At 38.7% G+C, this 27753-nt stretch overlaps 1 protein-coding gene across 16 annotated transcripts in view; it reads left to right on the plus strand.

Moving 5' to 3' along the window:
• The window catches only part of PBRM1 (polybromo 1), a gene marked incomplete at its 3' end in the record, with an annotated part of 101683 nt that overhangs the window by 16188 nt on the left and 57742 nt on the right, over positions 1 to 27753 (plus strand). For 10 of the 16 annotated variants that reach the window (XM_082639596.1, XM_082639597.1, XM_082639590.1 and 7 more), the window contains 9 exons: positions 2368 to 2484; positions 5884 to 5952; positions 6949 to 7047; positions 10998 to 11083; positions 14352 to 14447; positions 15068 to 15159; positions 21424 to 21637; positions 24274 to 24415; positions 24936 to 25033. In XM_082639596.1, the coding sequence (XP_082495722.1) occupies positions 2368 to 2484; positions 5884 to 5952; positions 6949 to 7047; positions 10998 to 11083; positions 14352 to 14447; positions 15068 to 15159; positions 21424 to 21637; positions 24274 to 24415; positions 24936 to 25033 (1013 nt within the window). Of the gene's footprint in view, positions 1 to 2367; positions 2485 to 5883; positions 5953 to 6948; positions 7048 to 10997; positions 11084 to 14351; positions 14448 to 15067; positions 15160 to 21423; positions 21638 to 24273; positions 24416 to 24935; positions 25034 to 27133; positions 27179 to 27753 lie in introns of all 16 variants that reach the window. The other 6 variants (XM_082639600.1, XM_082639586.1, XM_082639587.1 and 3 more) reach the window with 1 other exon arrangement.

Consider the following 27753-nt stretch of genomic DNA (forward strand, 5'->3'; position numbering starts at 1 on the left):
CTAGAACATGCCAGGTGTGTTCCTGCCTCTGGAATTTTGCAGTTGCTCTTACTTCCGCTTCCTTTGACCCTGCCTGTGACTATGTCTTCTGCATTATTCTAACATCACTTAAAATAATGTAAACTGGGAGAAGACTTTCCTAACCACTCTGTCAAATTGTTTGCTCTGTGCTCCTCCTTTCCCATCATCACACCACTCTGTTCTGTGATCTATAGTTTTGTTTTGTTTTTTTTTTTTTGTTTGCGGTATGCGGGCCTCTCACTGTTGGGGCCTCTCCCGTTGCGGAACACAGGCTCCGGACGCGCAGCCTCAGCGGCCATGACTCACGGGCCAAGCCGCTCCGCGGCATGTGGGATCTTCCCGGACCGGGGCACGAACCCGTGTCCCCTGCATCGGCAGGCGGACGTTCAACCACTGCGCCATCAGGGAAGCCCTGTGATCTATAGTTTTTATCACTATATGTGAAATAACGTATTTAGAATTAGTTTATGTGTTTACTTTCTGTCTTCCTCAAGTAAAATGATAGCTCCACAAAAGATACTACCTTGTTCACCTATTCTGGCATCTAGACTCTGCGCGACATGTAGGTACTGAAAAATACTTGCTGAATAAACACACATGTTTAAAAAGAGGAAAAAGAACAGTAAAAGGAATTGCATCTCTCTTCTGCAACTAAATAGTAAGACACCCAAAGAATAAGTTATGTGAATGCATTCATACTCCCTGCTCCCTTTGTCACCTGCAACATTTTTCCAAAGTAGCTGGTTGGGTTGGGAGAAGAGGAATCTTGGCTGCAGGACATAACTCACCTCTTTGAAGCTTACTCTGTGGTGTCATGTTTTAACTAGTAAGTAAATGACTTAAATACGAGTATTTTCGTCTGCTTTCATCAGTGTTATCTTGGTTCTTCTCTAAGCTTAGGTGGTTGGGGAGTCTCAGCTAATCACATATCTTATATGTTAAATATTTATTGCGTGTCTGTTTGCCAGGTGCTGTGCTGGTAGGCTCAAGAGATGTCAGTACCCTCTCTTCTGGGCTTAATGTTGGACTTTAAAATTGAGACTTTACTAAATAAGACTTCTGTTGGATTAGGACAAAAGTACTAGTGCTTTTATGATTTAAACCAGAATTAACCATTAACCTTTATATGCCCAAAACATGGTTTGGGCTTAAAGTACTATTTAATATAAACCTTGACTGAGACATCCCATATCTGACTGTAGAACAGGGGTCCATGGCCTGTTAGGAACCGGGCTGCACAGCAGGAGGTGAGCAGCAGGCGGGCGAGCGAGCGACGCTTCCATCTGCTGCTCCCCATTGCTCTCGTTACCACCTGAACCATCCTCTGCATTGCTCGCATTACCGCCTGACCACCCACCCCCCCCAATCCGTGGAAAAATTTTCTTCCACGAAACCAGTCCCTGGGGCCAAAAAGCCTGGGGACTGCTGCTGTAGAAACTGGCTTCAGACTTAGACCCTCCCTGGCCACCTACTCTTTGGGGCATATCTTTTCCCATATTGAAACAGTGACTAAGGTAGGAGTAAGCCAGCCAGTGTGGAGAGCAGAAGTGATTGCATCAGTTGGCTTAATCTCCATTCAAAATTTTTTTTTCTTTTTTTGCGGTACGCGGGCCTCTCACTGTCGTGGCCTCTCCCATTGCGGAGCACAGGCTCCGGACACACAGGCTCAGCGGCCATGGCTCACGGGCCCAGCCGCTCTGCGGCATGTGGGATCTTCCCGGGCCAGGGCACGAACCCGTGTCCCCTGCATTGGCAGGCGGACTCTCAACCACTGCGCCACCAGGGAAGCCCTCCATTCAATTTTGATATAACTTGAATTCGGTTGTTAGGTCTGGCAGAGCACCCCATAGTTAAAAGTATGTAGTTCCAGAAGTATGTAGTTGTTCCACCAGAATACCAAGATTTCAGTAGACGTGAACAGCAGATACAGAAATGGGCAGGTATCATGGGGCACGTTTTCTCCATCTCAGTTACTCAGACCCTTGAAAGGTATGCATTTCCATCATTTCACACATATGGCACTTTAACTTCACTGTGGAGTGTTTGTTGTGAATAGAGTTCAGTAAAAGGACCTGATTCAAAGGATTTAGTTACTGAAATAATATGAGTGGCCTCATTAGTTTCAAATATGCTGTCGTGGGAGTATAACCCCTCATGACCAGCATCAGAGAATTTCTGTGGTATTCTTGAAAATTGTACTTAAAATAAGTATTGTTTAGAAGTTGCTCTTTTGAATTAGCTGTAAAATTTTAGAAGCTATTTAATATCAGCATTTATTTTTGGATTTCTCTCACCAAGGTACTTATTTCTTCCCTCTCTCATTCCTTAACAATCGCCTCTTCCCAGTCTTCTCCAAGTTACTTGAAGGAGATCCTGGAGCAGCTTCTTGAAGCCATAGTTGTAGCCACAAATCCATCAGGACGTCTCATTAGCGAACTTTTTCAGAAACTGCCTTCTAAAGTGGTAAGTGATGCAGTTGAAGACAGGTGGATTAAAGTGTTTTTTGGGTTTATTTTTTTAAGTACTTAAGAAATTCTGTTCTTAGTAAATAAAGTAAGGCTAATGCAAGGCATTGGAGATAGCCAAGAGATGCTCCTCATGGTCTCAGCAGTAAGCACATAGGATATGTTCTGTCATTTTACTTCAGCAAAAGATTGTGGATTTTTTTTAAGTTGTGTTTTTGTTTTTTTGATTGGTAATTCTTTTTGTTTTTTGTTTCTATGGTCGTAAAATATACAATAACATAAGATTTACCTTTTAACCATTTTAAGTGTACAGTTCAGTGGCATTAAGTACATTCATATTATTGTGCAACTATCACTACCATCCATCTCCAGAACTTTTTCATTTTCCTACCCATTAAACAATAACTCCCCACTTTTCTCTCCTGCCAGTCCCTGGAAACCACAGTCCTGCTTTTATGAATTTGACTACTCTAAATACCTCATTTAAGAGGTATCATACAGTATTTGTTCTTTTGTGTCTGGCTTATTTCACTTAGCGTAGTATATTCACGGTTTATCCACATTGTAGTATGTGTCAAGATTTCCTTCCTCTTTAAGGCTGAATCCATTGTATGTATATACCACATATTACTACTTTTTGTTTATCCATTCATTTGTTGATGGACATTTGGGTTGTTTCTAAGATTAGTAATTCTTAAATGATCAAATAGGGGAGGGGGGAGAAAAAGATAAAATGAGCAGCTAAACTAAGCCTTTTATTTATAAAAGAGAAGCCACATTCTCTACTCAGGAGACAGAATGAGAGGAAGATAAATGAGTTCTTCCTCTCTTAGTTCTCTTTGATCGTCTGGTGATAAAGAAGAGAGAGAGACCTAATAAGTACTGTTCTACCCCAAAGAGGAAGAGGGTTTCTAGACCAATGAAACCCTTTAAAAGTGTTAGAACTCCTTGTGGCTTCACATCCAAGAAGCGATTAACATAGCTAAAGTTCCACTTTAGCCTTTGGAACTACAAAAATTTCTGTGGCCTCTGCATTCTTGTATTTCTAGATAAAGATATACTTTTAGAAGTACTCTGCTATAATGCTTAACTCCATTGTGGCCATTTTCGTTTTTTTATCTAACTCTTAAGGACAAGGGCTGACATATTTTCTTTTGTGTCCCTGCCACGTAATTGGAACCCAGCATGTCAGAGGCTTGCAAGAAGTGCTTGTTGACTGATGGGTAGCATGCAGCTTTACCCATCAGTCATCAACAAGACTAGTTATTTACAATGTGACTAGTTGTAGGACAATTACAACATTAGAAATAAAGCATATCTGACCACTGCTGTCCTAAGCATGGATCTGATTAGAAAAATATAATGATTATATTGGTCATACATTTAAAATTTCAAGGAAAGAAAAAACAGTAAGACACTTCTTCAAAAATGAAACATAGAATTATCATATGATCCAGCAATTCTACTTTGGATATATACCAAAAGAGTGTAAGCAAGGTCTCAAAGAGGTATTTGTACAACCATGTTCATAGCAGTATTATTCACAATAGCTGAAACGTGGAAACAACCCAGGTGTTCCTCTACATGTGAATGAATAAATAAAATGTAGTATATACAGACAATGGAGTATTATTCAACATTTAAGAAGAGTGAAATTCTGACCCATGCTGCAGTAAGAATGAACCCTGAACACATTATGCTAAGTGAAATAAGCCTGTCACAAAAGAACAAATATTGTATGATTCCTGTTTTAGGAGGTAGTTAGAGTAGCCAAATTCATAGAGAGAAAAAGTAAAATTGTGATTTCCAGGGGATGACAGGAGGGGAAGGTGGATAGCTGTAGTTTAATGGGTATGGAGTTTCAGTTTGGGAAGGTGAAAAGTTCTGGAGATGGATGATGGTGATGGTTGCACAATAATGTGAATGTATTTAAAGCCACTGAACTGTATACTTAAAAAGGTTAAATGATACATTTTATGTATTTTTTATCACAATAAAGAAATAAGAAAAGAGTACAGTCTTTACTCAGGATTTATTCTTACTCTGCATGGTACAATCAGTAGTGATCAAGCCATCAAGGGTGAGTTGGATGACTAAAACATTACTACCCAGTTCCCCTATTCTGGGAGGGTTTTCAGGGACACCATGCAGCAGGAGTTGATATGGGAAAGCAGATTCCCATTGGTCCCTTGGGGTGTGACAGTTTGAAAGACAACAAAGACTGAGACCTGGAAGGTCTTTCCTTTTCTTTCCTTTATAAATCTTTCCTGAGTGAGACTGGCTAAGTGGGAGAGGTAGATTGGGAATACCTGGGCCAACAACTTGCTTTATGCTGTACCCTAGCCTGGGCGTCTCTGCCATAATTTGTCTTCTGAATTGTTTCTCAGAAGTAGAATTGTTGAAGAGAAGGGGCAGGCAAGGGGTTTGATCTAAGGAAGGAAAGGAGTAGGGTTAAGAAAATAGAGAGGGGTAAGCTGAGGGATCAGATGAAATGAGATCATCCCTTTAGCCCAGTAATTGAGTGAACGCTGTGGTCTCTCGTTGTTGTTGTTTTTGTTTTTTGGGCTCCAAGGATTTGAACAGGTAGGAAGAGCCTGGAGAGCACAGTCTGACTTTCCTTGACACTTGTCCCCCACTGAAGAGACCAACTTTTGATTTTTGATTGACTTCAATTATTTTCTCCAAGGAATAAAACCTGTAGGAGAGACTCAGGGCAGTGAATGAACTCCAGGCTTTGTGAAACCTTTCGAGTATATTCTTCTAAATGTTTAACTCTTTTTCTTTTGTTGAGCTAATATTTGATACGAAATCAGAAATTGTTTATAATTTTGCTTTGACTCTTTAATGTATTTTCATTGAAAATGTGTTTTATTTTGAAAAGAAATATTTTGACTGAGATAAGTAGAAGCATTAAGTTAGACATGAAGCTAACAAATCTTGCAACCTGACTTCTTGTAGATCCTTAGTATTTTATATGAAATAGGATATAATTGTGCTATTTAGATTGCTAAATTAAAAGAGCTTATAATAAGCCCTTCAAAAACGTTCTTTTGCTTCATTTCCTGGCATAGATATCTTGGCATCTTAAATTTAAAATTGTGTGATCTGTGAATTTAGAAAATTTAAAAACATTAAATTGTGGTGTATTAGTTATATAATGATAATTACCAAATACTAACTGTAAAGTCCTACAACATGCTGTTGGGTATCTCATAAAGCTTGTAAAAATCAAATGCTTTCTGCTTCAAATATAACAAACAATATGCTGTATAACTGTGTCTTTAGCCTTAATCTCACAAAGCTGCTCAATTGATTAACAGATAGTCAGTATACTTCCTTGTTTTCTCATTAGCTGGATACTTTTACTTATTAAGCATGCTTGGGTTTTGTCTTCCAGCAATATCCAGACTATTATGCAATAATTAAGGAGCCTATAGACCTCAAGACCATTGCCCAGAGGATACAGGTATGAAGGTGACCATATGTAAAAATAACATAATTTAGGGCAGATTGGCCTGTGGTCATTTTTTAGGGCCTTTTAGAAAAACAGAGAAGCAGGTATCTCTGTAAGGAGTTACTAGCAATATAATGTAAACAAATTAGAGATGTTACTGAGTATAGCGTTGGAGGAGTAAACACCGCGTCCCTTTTGCATTTTTTTCTGTGGAAGGAAAGGAAAATCTTCATTGGCATAGTAAATCTTGACCTTAGGACAAAAATTAAAGCGCATTGGTCATCGCCATTTCTGATTGTGAAAGGTACATTGGGAACAAAAGCTTTGTTGTTTATTTTTATTTGCTTCCAAATAGTTTTAGGATATCTCAGAGTAAAAGTTACCTACAACAGACATTAAGAGTGTAAGGTTAGTGAAAATAGAGACTTTGTTCTCTTTGAGTGCCCCCCTCCCTGTGTCTTCAGCAGTAATAGCAGCAAGTAACACTCACCTAGATAGAATTCCTATGTGTTAGCTAATTAATTCTTAAAACACCTCTATGAGGTAGATACTGTTATTATTCCCATTTTACAGATAAGAAAACTGAAGCACAGAGATGGTAAGTCCCTTGCCTGAGTCATCACCTAATGAGAAAAGTTAGGATTTGAATCCAGACAGTCTGGCTCCAAAGTCTATACTCTTTAATGAATTAGTATTCATGAAGCATTTAGAACAGTGGTTGGCACAGTAAACACTATATGTTTGCTAAATAAAATAACTTTTACCTTTTTTGATTTTTTAAAAAGTGTAAGTTGTTTTTATGAGAATAGTGTAGCTCTGGTTTTGTTACCTATCTCAAAAACTGTTTTGTAAATGGACCATAGTAATAATTTATAAAAGAGAAGATGACACATGTATACTTTCCAATGAAGTCTTAAAATATGGTGACAGTTTAAAATTACGTAGAGGTTTTTTTTTTAAAGGTCATGTTGCTTAAGAGGAACTGCTATATTTTGTTGTTTACTATAGAATGGAAGCTACAAGAGTGTTCATGCAATGGCCAAAGATATAGATCTCCTAGCAAAAAATGCCAAAACTTATAATGAGCCTGGTTCTCAAGTATTCAAGGTTAGTTTTATTGTTGTTGCTTTCATTGATAAGAGTAGAGACCAATATTTTTATATAACAACTTTATTGAGACAAAATTCACATACCATACATTTTACCCAAAGTGTATAATTTAATGGCTTTTAGTATATTCACCAAGTTGTGTAGCCATCACCACAATGAATTAGCAGTCACTCTCCATTTCCTCCCAACCTCCCTAACCCTAGGCAACCACCAGTCTACTTTCTGTCTCTGTGAATTTGCCTATTCTCAACATTTCATATAAATGGAATTATTCAATTTGTGGTCCTTTGTGACTGGCTTCTTTCACTTAGCATCATGTTTTCAAGGTATTCATTTTGTAGCATGTATTTCTTTTTATTCCCAAATAGTATTCAATTAAATGTATATATCATGTTTCATTTACCCGTTCATCAGTTGCTAGGCATTGGGTTGCTTCCACTTTTGGGCTATTATAAATAATGCTGCTATGAGCATTCATGTATAAGTTTTTTAAAAAAAATAAATTTATTTATTTATTTTTGGCTGCGTTGGGTCTTCGTTGCTGCGCATGGGCTTTCTCTAACTGCGGCGAGCAGGGGCTACTCTTCGTTGTGGTGCACGGGCTTCTCATTGTGGTGGCTTCTCTTGTTGCGGAGCACGGGCTCTAGGCACGCGGGCTTCAGTAGTTGTGGCTCGCGGGCTCTAGAGCACAGGCTCGGTGGTTGTGGCACATGGGCTTAGTTGCTCCGCAGCATGTGGGATCTTCCCGGACCAGGGCTTGAACCCGTGTCCCCTGCGTTAGCAGGTGGATTCTCCACCACTGCGCCACCAGGGAAGCCCCATGTATAAGTTTTTATGTAGACATATATTTTTATTTTTATTGAATACATACCTGGGAATGGAATTGCTGGGCCACATGGTAACTATATTTTTAATTTTTTTGAGGAACCACCAAACTGTTGTGTTTTTTTGTTGTTGTTGTTGTTGTTTTGGTTTTTTTTGGCTGCTTTGGGTCTTCGTTGCTGCACTCAGGCTTTCTCCGGTTGTGGCAAGCAGGGGCTACTCTTCATTGTGGTGTGTGGGCTTCTCTTGTTGTGGAGCACGGGCTCTAGGCACGTGAGCTTCAGTAGTTCAGGCATGCAGGCTCAGTAGTTGCGGCACGTGGGCTCTAGGGTGCGTGGGCTCAGTAGTTGTGGCTCATGGGGTCTAGTGCGCAGGCTCAGTAGTTGTGGCGCACAGGCTTAGTTGCTCCGCGGCATGTGGGATCTTCCCAGACCAGGGCTCAAACCCATGTCCCCTGCATTGGCAGGCGGATCCTTAACCACTGCACCACCAGGGAAGTCCCCACCAAATTGTTTTTCAAGCCACTGCACCAGCATTCCCACTAGCAATGTGCAAGTGTAATTTCTCTACATCCTCACCAATGCTCGTTTCTATTTTTGGTTTTGTTTTTATTATAGCCATTCTAGTGGGTATGAAGTACTATCTCATTATGGGTTTTTTTTTTCTTTTTTTTTTCTTTTTTTTTTTTGCGGTACGCGGGCCTCTCACTGTTGTGGCCTCTCCCGTTGTGGAGCACAGGCTCTGGATGTGCAGGCTCAGCGGTCATGGCTCATGGGCCCAGCTGCTCCACAGCATGTGGGATTCTCCCGGACTGGGCCATGAACCTGTGTCCCCTGCATCGGCAGGCAGACTCTCAACCACTGCGCCACCAGGGAAGCCCCCTCATTATGGTTTTTTTTTGTTTTTTTTTAAATTTATTTATCTTATTTTATTTTTGGCTGCATTGGGTCTTCATTGCTGCACGCGGGGCTTTCTCTAATTGCAGTGAGAGGGGACTACTCTTCCTTGCCATGCCCCGGGCAGCTTCTCTTGTTGCGGAGCACAGACTCTAGGTGCACAGTCTTCAGTAGTTGTGGCTTGCAGTCTCTAGAGCGCAAACTCAGTAGTTGTGGCACGCGGGCACAGTAGTTGTGGCTCACGGGCTCTAGAGCGCAGGCTCAGTAGTCGTGGCACATGGGCTTAGCTGCTCTGCAGCATGTGGGATCTTCCCGGACCAGGGCTCGAACCCGTGTACCCTGCATTGGCAGGCGGATTCTCAACCACTGCGCCACCAGGGAAGGCCTCATTATAGTTTTAATTAGCTTTTTTTTTTTTTTGGCCATGCCGTGCAGCTTGTGTGACCTCAGTTCCTCCACCAGGGATTGAACTCAGGCCATGGCAGTAAAAGCCCGGAATCCTAACCACTAGGCCACCAGGGAACTCCCTGATTAGCATTTTCTCATGATTAGTGATGTTGAACATCTTTTCATGTGCATATTGGCCATTCATATGTCTTCTTTAAAAAAATAAAAAAAGTCTGTTCAGATCTTCAGCCCATTTTTTAATTGGGTTTTCCATCTTTTAATAAAAAGTTGAGTTGTTAGAGTACTTTACATAGTCTGGACATTAAACCAGACATGATTTACAAGTATTTTCTCCCATTCTATGGATTGTCTTTTCATTTTCATGATAGTATCCTTTGCTGCACAAAAGTTTTTAATTTTGGGAATTCCGTGGCAGTCCAGTGGTTAGGACACTGCGCTTCCACTGCAGACGGCACAGGTTTCATCCCTGGTCGGGAAACTAAGATCCCTCATGCTGAGTGGTGCATCAAAAAAAAAAAAAAAAAAAAGTCTTTAATTTTAATAAAGTATTTAATTTTGGTTCAGTCCAATTTGTCTGTTTTTTCTTAGGTTGCTTGTACTTTTATATCTAAGAAACCATTACCTAATCCAAGGCTGTGAAGATTTACACCTACGTTTTCTTCTAAGAATTTTATAGTTCAGCTCTTACATTTAGATCTTTGAGCCATTTTGAATTAATTTTTATATACATGAGGTAGGCGTGAGGTAGGAGTCCACATTCTTTTGTCATGGGGTATTCATTTGTCCCAGCGCCTTATGTTGAAAAGACTATTCTTTCCCCATTGAATTGTCTTGGCAACCCTGTTGAAAATCAGTTGACTCTAGATGTATGGGTTTATTTCTGGATTCTTGGTTCTAATACATTCATCTGTATGCCTTTCTCTGTGCCAGACAAGGTTTATTTTTGATCCACTTTGTAGTTAAATATTGATGTAGTCCCTGCATTTAAACCTCACTGATATAAAAATCAATCTATGTAGTATAGTACACAATGTAAAATGACTATTTCATTGCTTTGCAGTTCTCTCCTAGAAGTTTTGTAGTCCTTCTGCATAATGAACTGTAATGACAGTTGCTTGTAGCAATTTCTAGAATTAATAATATATCATTGGGAACTTAGCAAAGGATGGTCAGAAAATCTTTTGGGAGTAAAATCATTTAGATTTACAGAATGCTGATTCAGTTTCTTTTGGTAGTTAATTTTAACTTTTATCTTGCATCTTTTTAAGAAACTGAGTGGAAATCAGAAATGAAATCCTCGTATTCTTAATCCTCGATAGGACATTTTAATAGTGTAGTACTAATTGTTGATGCAGTTAAGAATTTTACTTCGTGGTCTGATTAATTTTCCTAAACTAAATTTTGGAGAGAAGGGAAACTTGGATTTGATATATGCTGTTAATTTAAACAAGTATGTTCATCCTAAATTTACATGCCTAATCTTTAATCTTAGAAGTGTACCTTTGTTTCAGTTTTAAGGTTAGTGTACACAGGTAGAGTTCATTGTATTTTCACCCCTGTTTTTCCCTGTTCAGCATTAGGTCTTTGTCTCTTACCTGAATAATTGTGAAAGAGCTAGGTGGCTTTTCAACTTGTATTTAATTATGGAGATGTTTTGGAGGCTTGTGGAAAGGTTAGAGGATGCAGCTTTCTGGATATCGAATGGAAGTCTACTCCAGATGGAAGGAGTGCCATAGAAAGTGTCCAGTACATGATTGCAGGCATTTTAAACTGTCCGTTTTCTCTATACTTTTTCTAAACCAAGTAATTTTATCTTAACAGGATGCAAATTCTATTAAGAAAATATTTTACATGAAAAAGGCAGAAATTGAACATCATGAAATGACTAAGTCAAGCCTTCGGATGAGGTAGGTTAAAAAAATGTCTAAAATCCTTGTACCTTTATTATTTGCCAAATTTTCTCAGTATAGTAGAAAATAAGATGCATGTTGCATTTCAAGATTATATTTACAGTTGAAAATATAATTCTGAAGAGAGTAGTGTTAACTCTTACCCAGTCCCTTCATTGCAGCTGAAGGGCTTTATTTAAAAAGAAACAATTTTTAAGACTTAACACTGCTGTATACTTTTATTGCCTTATACAAATACATATATATTGTATATCATATTGTGTGTAATGTATATTAAAGATATAACGTGTACTATATAAATATATGTACAGGCATACCTTGGAGATACTGCAGGTTCATTTCCAGACTACTGCAATAAAGTGAATATCACACTAAAGTGAGTCACACAATTTTTTGGTTTCCCAGTGCATATAAAAGTTATATGCACAGTATACTGTACCTAAATGTGCAGTAGCATTAGGTCTAAAAAAACAGTGTATATGCCTTAATTTAAAAAGACTTTATTGCTTAAAAATGCTAACCATCATCTGAGCCTTCAGCAAGTTGTAGTCTTTGTGCTGGTGGAGGGTCTTGCCTCTCTTAATGCTGCTGACTGGTCAGGGTGGTGGTTGCTGAAGGCTGGGGTGGCCCTGGCAGTTTCCTAGAACAAGACAGTAACGTTTGCCCCATCAGTTCTCTCTTCTTTTCACTAATGATTTCTCTGTAGCATGCGATGCTGTTTGATAGCGTTTTACCCACAGAACTTCTTTGAAAATTGGAGTCAGTCCTCTCAAATCCTGACGCTGCTTTATCAACTAAGTTTATGTAATATTCTAAATCCTTTGTTGTTGTTTCAACAATCTTCATAGCATTTTCACCAGGAGTAGATTCCGTCTAAAGAAACTACTTTCTCTACTCATCCATACGAAGCAACGTCCTCAACTGTTGAAGTTTTATCATGAGATTGTAGCAGTTCAGTCACATCTTCAGGCTCTACTTCTAATTCTAGTTCTCTTGCTGTTTCCACCACATCTGTAGTTTAAAGTCTTAAACCCCTCAGAGTCACCCATGAGGGTTGGAACCCACTTCTTCTAAACTTTTGTTAATGTTCATGTTCTTTCCATGAATCACAAATATACTTAATGGCATCTGGAATAATGAATCCTTTGCAGAAAGTTTTCAGTTGAATTTGCCCAGATCCATCAGAGGAATCACTGTCTGTGGCAGCTGTAGCCTTATGAAATGTATTTCTTAAATAATAAGACTTGAAAGTTGAAATTACTCCTTGGTCCCCGAGCTTCAGAATGGATGTTGTATCAGCAGACATGAAAACAACACAAATCTCGTGTATCTCCATTAGGGCTCTTGGGTGACCGGGTACATTTTCAGTGAGCAGTACTATTTTCCAGATCTTTCTTTCTGAGCAGTAGGTCTCAACAGCAGGCTTAAAATATTCAGTAAACCATGTTGTAAACAGATGTGCTGTCATCCAGGCTTTGTTGTTCCATTTGTTGAGCACAGGCAGAGTAGATTTAGCATAATTCTTAAGGGCCCTAGGATTTTTCAGAATAGTAAATGAGCACTGGCTTCAGCTTAAAGTCATCAGTTACATTAGCCCTAACAAGAGAGTCAGCCTGTCCTTTGAAACTTTGAAACCAGACATTGACTTCTCCTCTCTAGTTGTGAAAGCCTTGGATGGCATCTTGGTGCCATGATAAGTATGTTTCATCTTCACTGAAAATCTGTTGTTTAGTTACAGCTACTTTTATTAATAATCTTAGCTAAATCTTCTGGATAACTTGCTGCAGCTTCTATATCAGTACTTGCTGCTTCACCTTGCACTTTTATAGAGATGACTTCTTTCCTTAAACCTCATGAACCAAACTCTGCTAGCTTCAGACTTTGATTCTGCAGCTTCCTCACCTCTCTCAGCCTTCATAAAATTGAAGAGAGTTAGGGCCTTGCTCTGGATTAGGCATTGGCTTAAGGGAATGTTGTAGATGGTTTGACCTTCTTTCTAACAGTTTCTTCATATCAGCAATAAGGCTGTTTTACTGTGTTATCATTCCTGTGTTCACTGGAGTAGCACTTTTAATTTCCTTCAAGAACTTTTCCTTTGTTTTCGTAACTTGGCTAACTGGTGCAAGAGGCCTAGTTTCCAGCCTATCTCAACTTTCAACATGCCTTCCTCACTGAGCTTAATCATTTGTAGCTTTTGATTGAAACCGAGAAACATGCAACTCTTACTTTCCCTTGAATGCTTAGAGGCCAGTGTAGGGTTATTAATTGGCCTAATTTCAGCATTGTTGTGTCCCAGGAAATAGGGAGGCCTGAGGAGAGGGAGAAAGACGAGGGAATAGCTGGTCGGTGGAGCAGTCAGAACACACACAACATTTATTAAGTTTGCTGTCTCATATGGGTGTGGTTCATGGTACCCCCAAATAATTACAATAATAACAACAGAGATCACTGATCACAGATCACCACAACAAATATAATAATAATGGAAAGGTTTGAGATATTGCAAGAATTACCAAAATGTGACACAGAGACGCGAAGTGAGCAAATGCTGTTGTAAAAATGGTGCCGAAAGACTTGCTTGATTCAGAGTTGCCACAAACCTTTAATTTGTAAAAAATGCAGTATCTGTGAAGTTTAATAAAGCAAAGCGAGATAAAACAATGTATGCCTGTAATATTACATTTGTATATGGTGTATAGTAGTATATATTTATATTTGCAGTAAGAATATTTAGCCAGGTATCAGGAGGTCTGAAGTCTCACCCTAGCTTACCTTGTGCTAGGACTGTGACTTTGAACAAGTCTTTTACTTCTGGGATTCCATTTCCTCCTACCTGAAATGGAAAGATTGAGTGGCTACTTTTGAAGCTTTCTTCTGACCCAGACATTTGCTGTGTTACTAAATCCTATGGTTACTGTGGTGAACATAAGCTGTCTGGGATCAGCCCTGGTTTATCCTTTTCCACAGAGTCCCAGATTTTGGAGCAAAGCCTCCTGCACAGTAGAGGCTCAGAAATATTTGTGTTGTTTTGTTTGTCTTTTCTGCCGCGCCATGTGGCATGTGAGATCTTAGTTCCCTGACCAGGGATGGAACCCGGGGTCCCTGCAGTGGAAGCGTGAAGTATTAACCACTGGACCACCAGGGAAGTCCCTGAGTGTTTCTTTTTAAGAAAAGAAAAAGAAGATGGTTGTTTTCTTTTTGTTATTCAGCATTCTGATTTCAGCTGTCAGTTTTCTGAGTTTTTTTTGACCTTGTCTCTGGATAGGACTCCATCAAATTTGGCTGCAGCCAGGCTGACAGGTCCTTCGCACAGTAAAGGCAGCCTTGGTGAAGAGAGAAATCCCACTAACAAGTACTACCGGTGAGAGAGAGTGTGTTTAGTCTGAGAGCTGACCCATGTTTATGAGGATAAGCATGCTAGCATTTTCTTGATGACTATCTTGAAGTAATAGTTGTGGGTGTAGTTGGGTTATTATGAGAATTTGTTGTCAAATATCTTACTTAAAAGGTATAGTAGGCCTTACCTCACCTTTGAGAAAACACTTAAGCAGAAGTTGTTTGTCAGGTAGAGTTTAATATTACCAGTAAAACGTGAGGTAAAATGCTGAAAGATTTTGTGTTCATAGTAGAATTTGTTTTCATTATAAAATCTGAGCATATTTAGAATTAATCAGCAATTATGAATGAATCTTTATTTTTCTTTAAAAAAGGAGTAGTGCTGCATTTAAGTAAAAAACAAATTGCAAGTAGCCTGCTTTAAGGCTTTCTACCACCACTCCCTCTTTTCTAAGAGAAAAAAATTAGTCATCTTGGTTAAGATTGATTGTGGGGAATATAAAAAGTACAAAGTAGATTGAGGAGGCAGTTGAATAAACTCTTTCTTTGATGTGAATGCCTTGTTAACAGTTCCTACTTCCTATAAAGTAACCAAATTATTATAACATCTTTCCCTGCCTTCTAATTGCTTGTTTTTCTTTGTAGTAATAAAAGAGCAGTCCAAGGGGGTCGTTTATCAGCAATTACCATGGCACTTCAGTATGGCTCAGAAAGTGAAGAGGATGCTGCTTTAGCTGGTAGGCATTAAGTTGTGACTAGTTAAGTGGCGTCTCAGTGGATCCTTCTGGTTAAGGAAAATTATAGTTATTTTGGTCTGGCTGGGAGTTTGTCTTTTTATGGAGTACATACGTGTTTTGTTACATTTTTAATTGCACTCTTGGTTGGCAAACTTATCAAGAGCTTATTACTACTTTATTTCGTGTTAAAAGCATGTATCAAAGTAAATAAATACTTGTGCAAAATCAATTAGTTTGATAGCCTTAGCAGATTCTGGTTTCAAACCTGTGATGATAGTGAGTGCTAGTGACACCATCAGGAAATCCCAGGGAGACATTCACATCATCTTAGATTTCCAGGCTTATATTTTCAGTAGACTATAATTTTTTCTCACCTAGAGCTTATGATTTAAAGATAGCTGTAAATTATGATCAGAGCAGCATTCTCATTTAAACAAGCGAAACAAAGGGCACTGGGCGCTAGGAATCCGTGTAGAAGTACACAGTTCGTAAAATAGTAATAAAGAACAGCTGTAGAGGTATATTTGATTTCATTGTCTTTCTCCTAAGTGTGATATAATATTTTTTTTATTTTACTGTACGTATTTTTTATATGTAGATATACAATTCATTTTATGAAATTACTCTTTTGATTTTATAATCAGGTGTGACAAGAGATTTTTCTAGCTATGTCTTATTTTCTACTAAGTCTGTGGAATTTCCTTTTTTAAAATAATTAATTAATTTATTTATTTATTTTTGGCTGCGTTGGGTCTTTGTTGCTGCGTGTGGGCTTTCTCTAGTTGTGGCGAGCGGGGGATACTCTTCATTGCAGTGCTCGGACTTCTCATTGCGGTGGCTTCTCTTGTGGAGCACGGGCTCTAGGCGTGCGGGGGCTCAGTAGTTGTGGCTTGCAGGCTGTAGAGCGCAGCCTCAGTAGTTGTGGCGCACGGGCTTAGTTGCTCCATGGCATGTGAGATCTTCCTGGACCAGGGCTCGAACTCGTGTCCCCTGCACTGGCAGGTGGATTCTTAACCACTGTGCCACCAGGGAAGTCCCAAGTCTATAGAATTTCATAATTACTCTAGACTGCTGGAGTATGAATTTAATTTTTTGACACTCATCTACAGAATTAATTTTTTTAACTTAAATCGGGCCTTATCAAAAATTGAAAGAAAATTTATCTCTTCATTATCTTTGTTTTGTGCTAACTGTAAAAGTGACACACATGTTATGTTTAGGTTTCCTTCTAACATTTGGTTACTTCATTAACCTTATAGTAGTATAACAAATTTAAGGAAGACCATACCACTCACAAAATTCTTAAAAAGCATTTATTGTTTTTTTTTTCTAATAAATAGTACCTTTGTCACAAGAGGATTCTTAATTTAGTAATCTCAGGTATTAAGAAAACAAAGTAGATGCCAACCAACTTTGTATGTAGTAGATCCTTGAGGCTGTTATTCAGAACCTGTTTATCCTTAATTTAGTTGAAGTTTTAATATATTTGGTTTTCTACTTCCTGCTCCTGGAAACAACTTAGGGGTAGGTACAGTGAAAATAGAAAAGAAAGGATAACTCATGATCTTGGAGCAACAAGAAAGAGCTGATGGAAAGAAGGCATAAGAATTCGAAGTGTGGCCTGGCCTCTTGAGGTGATTTGTTTTAGAGGCAAACCACACTGCATGTCCCTGAGGGGGTGGAGAAGGAGGTGGAGAAGAGCACCCGTCCCCAGTCACTATAAGAAGAGGAACGAAGTAAGCAATAGGAAAAGAAGAAAACAGGTACAGCTTGCAGTCTTCTCCCACCAACACAAGATAAGGCAAGAAGGCAAAAGTAAACATAGAAAACGTGGGATACATAGAAACAACTCCAAAAATTATAGCAGAAATCAGTGTTAGTGGCCTAAAATTTCCAATTAAGACAGTTCCAGATTGTATATTTAAAAAATCAGGTTATATGCTAGTTACAAGAGATACATCTTCAATATAAAACTGTGTACTTGAAAGTTGAATGTCAAAGGATGGAAAAAGATATACCTGGCAAATAATAACCAAAGCGTAGTTACGTTGACTTCTCTTAAAATGGACTTTCAAACAATGCATTCCCAAAGATAAAATGGGTTCACCTCATAATGATAAAAGGTTTATTGCATGAGGAAGATAAATTATAAAAGGGCTCAAAATACATGAAACAAACAGATGGAACTTCTTGGAGAAAGTGAAAACATTGCCCTTAGAGTGGGAGCCTGCTTCTGTCAATTGCTAGATAAACAGCCAAAACAGTGAAGACAGAGAAGACATGAATACACTTCCTCACAAGTGTATTTGTTCCCTATTGCTGCTAAAACAAAACAAATTACCACAAACTTAACTGGCTTAAGACCACACAAATTTATTCTCTTCAGTTCTGGATGTCAGAAGTCTAAAATCAGGTTGTTGGCAGGCTAGTGTTCCTTCTGGAGGCTTTAGGGGATAATACACTTCCTTGCCTTTTCCAGTTTCTAGAGCTACCTGTATTCCATGGCCCTTTCCTCTCCATTCAGACCACAGCACTCCAGTCTGCATCTGTCACCCTGTCTCCTTCCTCCTTTGACCTTCTTGCCTGCCTTTCATAAATACCCTGTGATTATGTTTAGTGCCCAGAGATTAATCCAGGATAATCTCCCACACTCAAAATTCCTCTCAATCATATCTGCAAAGTTTCTTTTGCCATATAAGGTAATATTCACAGGTTCTGTGGATTAGGACATGGTTGTATGTGGGGACCTATCATTCAGCCTACCACAACAAGATGGTTATAACAGACAAGTATTCTACAATTAGAGAATACATGTTCTTCCCTGGTTCACATGGAATATTACAAAAATTGACCATGTACTTAGCCATGAAACAAATTTCAACAAATTTGAAAGATCGGGTATTATACAGGCCATGTTTCTGAGAACAATGCAGCTATGATAGCAACTAATAATGAAAAGATATTATTTTTTTTAATATTTATTTATTTATTTATTTTGGCTGCTCTGGGTCTTAGTTGCAGCACACGGATTTTCGCTACAGCATTCAGGCTCTTAGTTGTGGGATGCAGGCTCTTAGTTGTGGCATGCATGCATGCTAGTTCCCCGACCAGGGGTCGAACCCAGGCCCCTGCATTGGAAGCACAGAGTCTTACCGACTGGACCACCAGGGAAGTCCCAAAGATACAATTTTTAAAAGGAGTAATTATAATAGAAGTTTAATTACTTGAAACTGAACAATAACAATAATGAAAATAATACATATCAAAACAGTGGAGGTTCAGTTACAGTGATACTTCAGAAGGAAATTTACAGGTCTGACTGCTTCTGTTTAGAAAGAAAAGCAGCTGAAAGTCAGTCAGTGAACTAATAAGCATCCAACATAAGTAAATAATAAGAAGAGCAGAGATGTTAGAAAAAAGAAAAAGAGCAGAGGTTAATTCATTAGAAAGGAAATCTATAATGGAAAAGAGCAATAAAGTCCAAGTTTTTCTGTTACAGCGGTTAATAAAATAGATAAGTCTGTAGTGAGATTATCAAGAAAGAAACAGAAGGCACAAACAGAAAATATTAGGGGAAAGGGGGAGCATACAGAGAATAAAAAAAGAATGTAAGAACAGCATAATGCAAATAAATTTGAAAATTTAGATGAAATGGATAAATTCCTAGAAAATGATAAAAGTCTAAAAACTGATTCAAGAATAAAAAGGCTGATTAGTTATATCACCGTTAAAGAAATTAAATTACTATTTACAAATATTCCTGCATAGAAAACACCAGGCCAAACATTCAAGGAACAGAATTATACATAAACCCCAGCAGTGAATAAAAAAGAGCTCCCCAATTCATTCTTTGAATCTGATATAAAACCAAAACTAAACAAAATATAAACACACTGTATCTAGCAGTATATATGAAAGATAATACATGATAACACAATTGGGTTTATTCCAGGAATACTAGGTTAGTTCAACATTAGAAAGAAGTATTATTCATTACATTGGTAGATTAAAGGAGGAAAACAATACTATTGGCTTAGCAAATGCATTTGATTAATGTTTCAGTTCCCATTCATGATAAAAGCTTAGCAAACTAAGAATAGAAGGGGATCTTTCCTAACTTGATACAGGGCATCTCCATTTTCATTGGAGAAGTATTTGTAGCATTCCCCCTACCATAAGAAACAAAGTTAAGAACGTTGTTACCTCTTGGTCAAAGTACTAGCCAGCATACACTGATAACAGTGAAGTTATAAGGATCAGAAAAGAAGGATTTATAAGGATTGCAGTTGATAGATTATTTTTTGAGTTTTCTAGTTAAAAAACTACAGACGGGGCTTCCCTGGTGGCGCAGTGGTTGAGAATCTGCCTGCCAATGCAGGGGACACGGGTTCGAGCCCTGGTCTGGGAAGATCCCACGTACTGCAGAGCAACTAGACCCGTGAGCCACAACTACTGAGCCTGTGTGTCTGGAGCCTGTGCTCCACAACAAGAGAGGCCGCGACAGTGAGAGACCCGTGCACCGCGGTGAAGAGCGGCCCCCGCTCGCCGCAACTAGAGAAGGCCCTCGCACAGAAACGAAGACCCAACACAGCCAAAAATAATAAATAAATAAATAAATAATTTTTAAAAACTACAGACAGATTATTAGAATTAATAAGAATAATAAAATGCTAATGTAAGATTATTATACAAAAATCTACTTCAGACTTCCCTGGTGGTCCAGTGGTTTAGAATCCGTCTCCCAATGTAGGCGACACGGGTTCAATCCCTGGTCCAGGAAGATCCCACATGCTGCAGGGCAACTAAGCCTGTGCGCCACAACTACTGAGCCCGCGCGCCATAACTACCTAGCCCGCGTGCTCTAGAGCCCACACGACACAACTACTAAGCCTGTGCGCCACAACTAAAGCCCACGTGCTCTGGGGCCTGCGTGCCGCAGCTACTGAACCCGCGTGCTGCAACTGAAGCTCGCGCGCCTAGAGCCCTGCTCCACAAGAGAAGCTACCGCAATGAGAAGCCCGCGCATCGCAATGAAGAGTAGCTCCAGCTCGCCGCTACTAGAGAAAAGCCCATGCGCAGCAACGAAGACCCAGCACAGCCCAAAAAAAAAGAGAGAAAAGAAAAACAATCTCCTTCATTTCTGGAATCAGCCATAAAAAGAAAATGTAATTTTTTAAAAAGATACAGTTTACAGTAGCAATAAAACATATACCTAGGTTTAAATTCAGTAAAAGACGTGCAAGAGCTTTATGAAAAGATTCGAGGTAGTGGAGTTAGAAAAGACTATGTAGTTTCAAATTCTGTCTTTCTTTCTAGCTCCATGACTAAATCCAAATCCCTTCTCAGCTGCGCTGTAGGCTAGCTGACTTTGGCCAGTCATCAGCTCCTCATGCCCAGTTTTCTCATTTGGAAAAGAAATGACAGTACCTGTTCTGTGTGGTGACGTTAGGATTACCTGAGGGTGGTGCTTATCAAGCTCTTAATGAATAACTAAGTACTTAATAAGTGATTATCATACTTACATGGGAGCACATAGTGATTTTGGTTATCCTCATCCCTTAAGAAAAAATTTAAATCGGGTCATTATATACTGTTTAAGAGTTCAGAGAAATGAGCAATATATTTTGTATTTCTGTAGAAGTGATTACATGTTTTGTTTTGGTGTTCTTATGATGAGCTTCTACCTGAAAATTTTCTCAATAAAGGAAAACATCATTCCTAAGGGATGCTATAGATCAGTGGGGCAAAGTCAGAGACTTAAAGCTAAATCAAATCTGTTGGTATCAGCCCCGTCTACATTTATACTATCCTAAGCTACATGCTGTCACTTTAGTTCTGAGATCTGAGAATGGCTACTTGCTCCTTTTCTTGTCCAAGCACACATAAGCAAGGAGTCTCAGAAGATGGCAGAGAAACTATTTTGTAACCTTTTAAAGATGGTATAACTTTTACCATGTAACATTCTATTCTATTTCTGTGTAACATTTCTCTGAGTAAACATACAATTTTACTAAGCATTACTAACAGCATCTTTATGAAGCCTAGAGACTATTCTTTTAAAACAAGTATTCTCAAACATACAAAACACAGTATTCTCAAACATACATAGCATAATCTGGAAGGTTGTTAAATGAACTTAAAAAAATGTTTGTTTCTTCCCCTTATAAATATATATATTTTTAACATCTTTATTGGAGTATAATTGCTTTACAGTGTTGTGTTAGTTTCTGCTGTCCCCTATAAATATCTTTTATGTCTTTGTAGCTGCACGTTACGAAGAAGGAGAGTCGGAAGCAGAGAGCATTACTTCATTTATGGATGTTTCAAATCCTTTTTATCAGCTTTACGACACAGTTAGGAGCTGTCGGAATAACCAAGGGCAGCTAATAGCTGAACCTTTTTTCCATTTGCCTTCAAAGAAAAAATACCCTGATTATTATCAGCAAATTAAAATGCCCATATCACTACAACAGATCAGGTAAGATATCTTCTACATTACTCAGTATAAATCTATTTTCTTGTGATTGAGCCTGCACATGTATCTTCCTTTCTAAAATGGATAAAGGTAATAAAGGTAAAAATGTTTTTCACATGTCTAAAGTGTACTTAAATATCACTCCTATATAAAAGTGAGAAATAAATTTGATTAACTACAAATGATGTTCTTTGTACTGCAGTAGAGTCAAGAGGCAAATAAAAGATGTCCCAGCTAGGCATTTTTGTGTCAGATTATGAATTATAAAAAGTCACGCAGGGCTTCCCTGGTGGCGCGGTGGTTGAGAGTCCGCCTGCCGATGGCAGGGGACACGGGTTTGTGCCCCGGTCTGGGAAGATCCCACATGCCGCGGAGCGGCTGGGCCCGTGAGCCATGGCCGCTGAGCCTGCGCGTCTAGAGCCTGTGCTCCACAACGGGAGAGGCCACAACAGTGAGAGGCCCGTGTACCACAAAAAAAAAAAAAAAAAAAAAGTCATGCAGCTCAGAATTTAACTGTTCATTTTCTTATAATTGTGCAAGAATTTCTCTTCTTATACCTTTTATCAATATTTTAATTACAACAGTTTATCTGCATTTAAATTTTGTATCTGTAGTTAAATCTGCAGAATGAGCATTGTCAGCTCTTAGAGAACTCATTAGCTGAAATAATACCTGAGAGATGGTTCATCATGGTTTCCCTTTTCTGTTTAGAAAATGTTAAAATGTTAAAATGATCATTGGGAATTCAGCCAGGCAAAATACTTGAACCACCACAATATCATTAACAATAGTAGGAAATAAATAATGTTATAAAATATGCTGTTTTGTGACTCTTACAGCGTGGGTTAGGTTTTGTGGTATACCCAGATAGAGGCAAGACGCAAGTAAAATTACCTTAAATGGGCAAGGTCAGAGTCAGCTGATGTTTAAATGGTGTTTTCATGGCAGATAGCTAGCTTTCAGTAGGAATTAAAATCCTTGTACTTGCTGGATTCTAGGAATAAGGTTGCCTAACGTTTTGTGGTTTTGCATTTGTAACGTCTGTTTTCCTTATTTGATCAGTAAAGTTTATGGTGTTTTTATTTAATCCAAACTTTGGAGGTTTGGGACACGAGTAGGTTATAGAAAATTAGTTTATTTGGCCTTCTTAAAAATAACATGGAGGGACTTCCCTGGTGGTCCAGTGATTAAGAGTTGGCACTTCCATTGCAGGGGCACGGGTTCGATCCCTGGTTGGGGAACTGAAGATCCCACATGCCGTGTGGCATGACCAAAAAATAAAATAAAAATGAACAATAACATGGAAATTAAGGCTGCGTTTCGTTAAGAAAATGGACTAGAAATTTGTTTTTTGTACCCTTTGCCTTGGAAAGGATGGTGACAGTCTCGTAGACGTTAAGAGGTTCCTTTTTAATTGATTGATTTTTGTCCTTAGTTTCTTTTCTCCCTCAGTCTTTTAAAATTCAATCTAATTAAGTAGATTAGTTCAAAAGAAGGCAAATCCTCAGCCAGCCCAGTCACCTGCCTGCAACCTTCTTCCAAGTTAGACTTTTCTAACATAAGCCTTACTTTGTATAGGGACTTTATGAGAGTTGGTGTTAGTAATAGCCTTAGTGTCTGAGACAGCTATTGGAATTCTTAAGACTTAGGGTAAGTAAAAACCTCAATATTAAGCCATCATAATTAATTACAAATGTTTGTATTGGAGGAGGAGTAGTGAAGGGACTCTGACATACCTGTCTCTCATTTATCATCTTAAGACTGCTCTTGGGCTTCCCTGGTGGCGCAGTGGTGGAGAGTCCGCCTGCCGATGCAGGGGACACGGGTTCGTGCCCTGGTCCGGGAAGATCCCACATGCCACGGAGCGGCTGGGCCCGTGAGCCATGGCCACTGAGCCTGCGTGTCCGGAACCTATGCTCCGCAACGGGAGAGGCCACAACAGTGAGAGGCCCACGTACCGCAAAAAAAAAAAAAAAAAAAAGACTGCTCTTCAGGGAATTCCTCGGTGGTCCAGTGGTTAGGACTCAGCGCTTTCACTGCCGGGACCGGGTTCAATCCCTGGTTGGGGAACTAAGATCCCGCAAGCTGAGCAGCACAGCCAAAAAACAAAAAGGACCGCTCTTCATTGCCCATATGCAATTCGCCTGGAGGTTAAATGTGTATTATTCTAAACGCTCCTTCATGGAGTTGCCAGTACTTTCTCTTTTCTTTAACGCTCATCAAGTGGAATGGCCTCTTATTTTCTAAAATGTGTAGATCACCATGATTCTTCATTAAGGTAGCTTAAAACTTCCCTGATTTTTATCTCTTCCTAGGGTTTGCATGTTAGCCACTAACAGGATTTTTCTCTTACGATTTTTGCTAATATGTTTGCTTTGTAACTGACCACCTTACTAGGTTCTCTTATTACTTCTTGTAATGTTTATTCTTTTGGATTTTCAGTTAAATTGTCATATTGTCTAAATGGTGCTTTTGCCTCTTCACTCTGTATATTGAAATTGTCACTTCTAGGCCTCTAATCAGTATCACTGGTAAAGATACCTTGTAGTGATTGTCAGGATTTTTGCACTGGACTTTCAGGAAGTGTGTTTCATAATTTTCATAATGGAAGATTCTAGCCATGTGTTTGTCTTTCACAGAACAAAGCTAAAGAATCAAGAATATGAAACTTTAGATCATTTGGAGTGTGATCTGAATTTAATGTTTGAAAATGCCAAACGCTATAATGTTCCCAACTCAGCCATCTACAAACGAGTTCTAAAACTGCAGCAAGTCATGCAGGTATGATTTCTTGGTTTTGCTAAGTTGTTGTATGTATAATTGAAATAATTTTACACATTTTGAGTGTGTTCTTTTAAGATACGTGATTTCCCTCCAGCAATATCACGTCATTCATTTCAGCCACAAGTACTGCTGAATATGTTTTTAAGAGTTTTCAGGACCATGTAGAGTAGAAATAATAGTTTAGACTGGTTTAGCTTTGTGAGTGGAAGAAGCAGGGATTTGTCCCTGGGGAGTAATGTTAGGGATGTCAGGAAGTTTCCCTCTAATCACAGATGATATTCTGTCATTTAGGTTTTATTTCTTTGGTTCTAGACTCTGTTTCTGTTAAGGTAGGGTTGGTCCTAGGAGAAGGGACATCTTAAGGCTAATTAATCATTGTACAGTGTCCATGAGTTTATTGAATCCTTTCTGAGAGCACACCTTGGAGCGCATCTGAGGCCATGGGTCTTTTAATATTTGTATATTCTAGAAGTGTTCGGCAGAGTGAGCTTGACTCCCAGGGTCTGCTCTGTTTTAGGCAAAGAAGAAGGAGCTTGCCAGGAGAGATGACATTGAGGATGGAGACAGCATGATTTCTTCAGCAACCTCTGATACTGGTAGTGCCAAAAGAAAAAGGTAGATACTCTTCTTATAGCTGGAGACATCTTCTCTGTTTCTTTTAATTTTGTTTTAGATTTAAGTGCAGAAAAATGTTTCTTTAAGCTGTCAAGTATGAAGTATCTTATAAGCTTTAACTGTTTTATAACATTTAAAAATTCATTTGTAAATTGTATGATTAGTGCTTTTTTTGTACCGTATTGGCTTTAGATAACATAGATAAAAATAACTACTTATGTAGCTTGGCAAAACATGTTATTCTTTTTGCTGTCCAGGTTATTTTGTTTTAATGTGGCATTTAAGAATGCCCCTTAAATCTAATTTAGGTAATTTCTACATGGTGAATTACAAAAAAAAAATTAGTACTACCACTGTAGTGAAGTAAGTCATTATTCTTACCCGTTTGTTTTTCCTTGTTAATCTGATCTTTATTTGCCATTCTAAGGATGTCAGATTGTAAGATACAAAGTCATAACTTCTTGTAGTTCATAAAAGGTTAAGCTAGATATTTGGTTTTCTTTTCTTTCTAACCTTTCTGTCAACTTCCCTAACCCTTCCTTTTTCTCATGGGTTTTATGGAGGGGGGGCCTTACTGTGAGATTCTGAAGCTGGACTCCTGTAAAGAATCATGCAAGACCATCTCTTTTGTCTGTGCCTCCCACGTGGAGTTTCTCTGGCCTGATCTTTGTGGAACACCATATTCTTCCTCAGCCTTAACTGTCTCACCATCTTTGTAACAGCAGGGAGGATACCTTAAACAAGGAATAAGCTCCATCACTAATAGCAGGGCTTGACAGATTCAAAATTGAGTGAAGAAATCATTAGTAACTATTGATACAGTTCTGTTCATGTATTAGTAGATGCACTGAGACCTGAGGATTTTAAAAAGTGGTTTAGAAAAGACAAGCTGTCTTGTCTTTCCCTATAAATAGCATTTGGGAAATTTTTTTTAGCTTTGAAAATAACTTTGCTATGCTATGCCAAGGTAACTAAATTGATTGGTGTGCCCTGAGATGTGAGTCTCCTCCATTACTGGCCTATGAATTTCATCCTTCCAAGTTCTTAATTCCTTGTTATACCAGGGACAACGGAGGAAAAATGTGAAACCAGATCAGAGGCATCAAATCAAGAACATCTTTGAGTGTAATTATATAACTACTACAGCATCACCTGTGTTTTCCAGATCAGTCACCAATCAAAGATAAAAACTTCTCAGGCAAAAGAAGGTAATGGAGGCAAAAGTGATGGTACAGTTAGTGCCAGCACTGACTGAAAAGAGAGACCCTAAGCTAGTTGAGCGTTAAGAAAACCGTTCCAAGGACGCGTTAGCCCAGGCCAGAGCCTTAAAAAAATATCTGTGGCTTGTACTTTGTGGGACAACCCAGATAGATTAAATGAACGTTGTTATTCTAAAACCTTCCATAAAAAGAAAAGCATTATGTTCTTGAAATAATAAAATCCCACTTCAGACAAAAAGTCTTTTTGTGCACACGTTTCTTAGGAAGTGTTTTGTTTAATGAAGTGAAAAATACACGTAAGAGAAGAACAAATATAAATCATAGCTAAAGCAATAAAATAACATATCTGGGTTTGAAATACAGGCACGAGCACACATTAAGAGGTTGACAGAAGCAAGTCCTATACTTTGGACTGTGACAAAGGAAATAACATAACCAGCCTTTTAGAAGGTAGTTATGTTAAGAGGTTTTGGTAATAAGAAACAGACTTCTCCAGAATTCAGGCAAACATGACAGCCTAGTAGGTTAAGTTAAGCTTATCCAGAGAAGTCAGGGCCAAGTTTTCAAGTACCACTTGACTTGACTCCTAAGTGTTGTGTATGATTCTGTCTTTGCGTTATTTTTTTCATATCAAAGATTGTGAGAAAAATGACTGCGGGTATGTTCTCTTCATTCTGGGAATGTATTCTTCTCCCCAAACCCTCTACCCAAAAATCCACCTGCTATCTTCCATGTTGAAATGTTCCAAGTATTCTTAAAACCTTTTATCCTTTGGATTGAATAATCCTCTTTTTTCTCAACCATATTTGGTTTGTACATGACCTCCAATGTTGCTTGTTTTGTTTCTCTTCACATGTAATGTTTGTTTCTGCTTTCCCAGGAACACTCTTGACAGTGAGATGTTGGGTCTCAGGAGGCTATCCAGGTGTGCAGTCCTTTTTTATGCATAAACATATTTTTTAAAGTGTAACTTTTATGGCATGGTCAGTACTGATTAGGTGAAAAGTGCAGCCTTAAGCATGTGAATAATGGTTTTTATTTGGATGCCAGTTTATTTTATGAGTAAAGAAAGCAGTACAGTTTAGAAGTATAGTTAGTAAAAGGAGAATTAGCCTAGGTATATTCAGGAGCTGTAATTTGTTGCCAGCTTTGCCAGGGGCAGTAAGCCCCCACAGCAGTCATTGTGGCTGTGCTTCTGCAGCCGAGGTAGAGAGGCTGAGAATATGGTAGCATTGCCAGTGTCCAGGGGCTGGCAGGTGCTGATTGTCTTTTATAGATTGGGGGATGGTGGAGGGATCATAATCAGTGTTGACAATCCTAGTGATGTCAGTCTATGTTGGCACCTATGCATTGGGTTACTGCTTCTTGAGCATAAATACATTCTTCAGTCTCTGATCTTGTCCATGTTTTATTTCTTTAAAAGCATCCATTCTTTTGCATGTTACTTACGATTTTTAAAAACAGCCCATAAGTTGCCATGTTATGGTCCTAGTAATCATT

Source organism: Mesoplodon mirus (assembly GCF_964341445.2).
Source record: "Mesoplodon mirus genome assembly, chromosome: 12".
NCBI classification, from domain to species: domain Eukaryota; kingdom Metazoa; phylum Chordata; class Mammalia; order Artiodactyla; family Ziphiidae; genus Mesoplodon; species Mesoplodon mirus.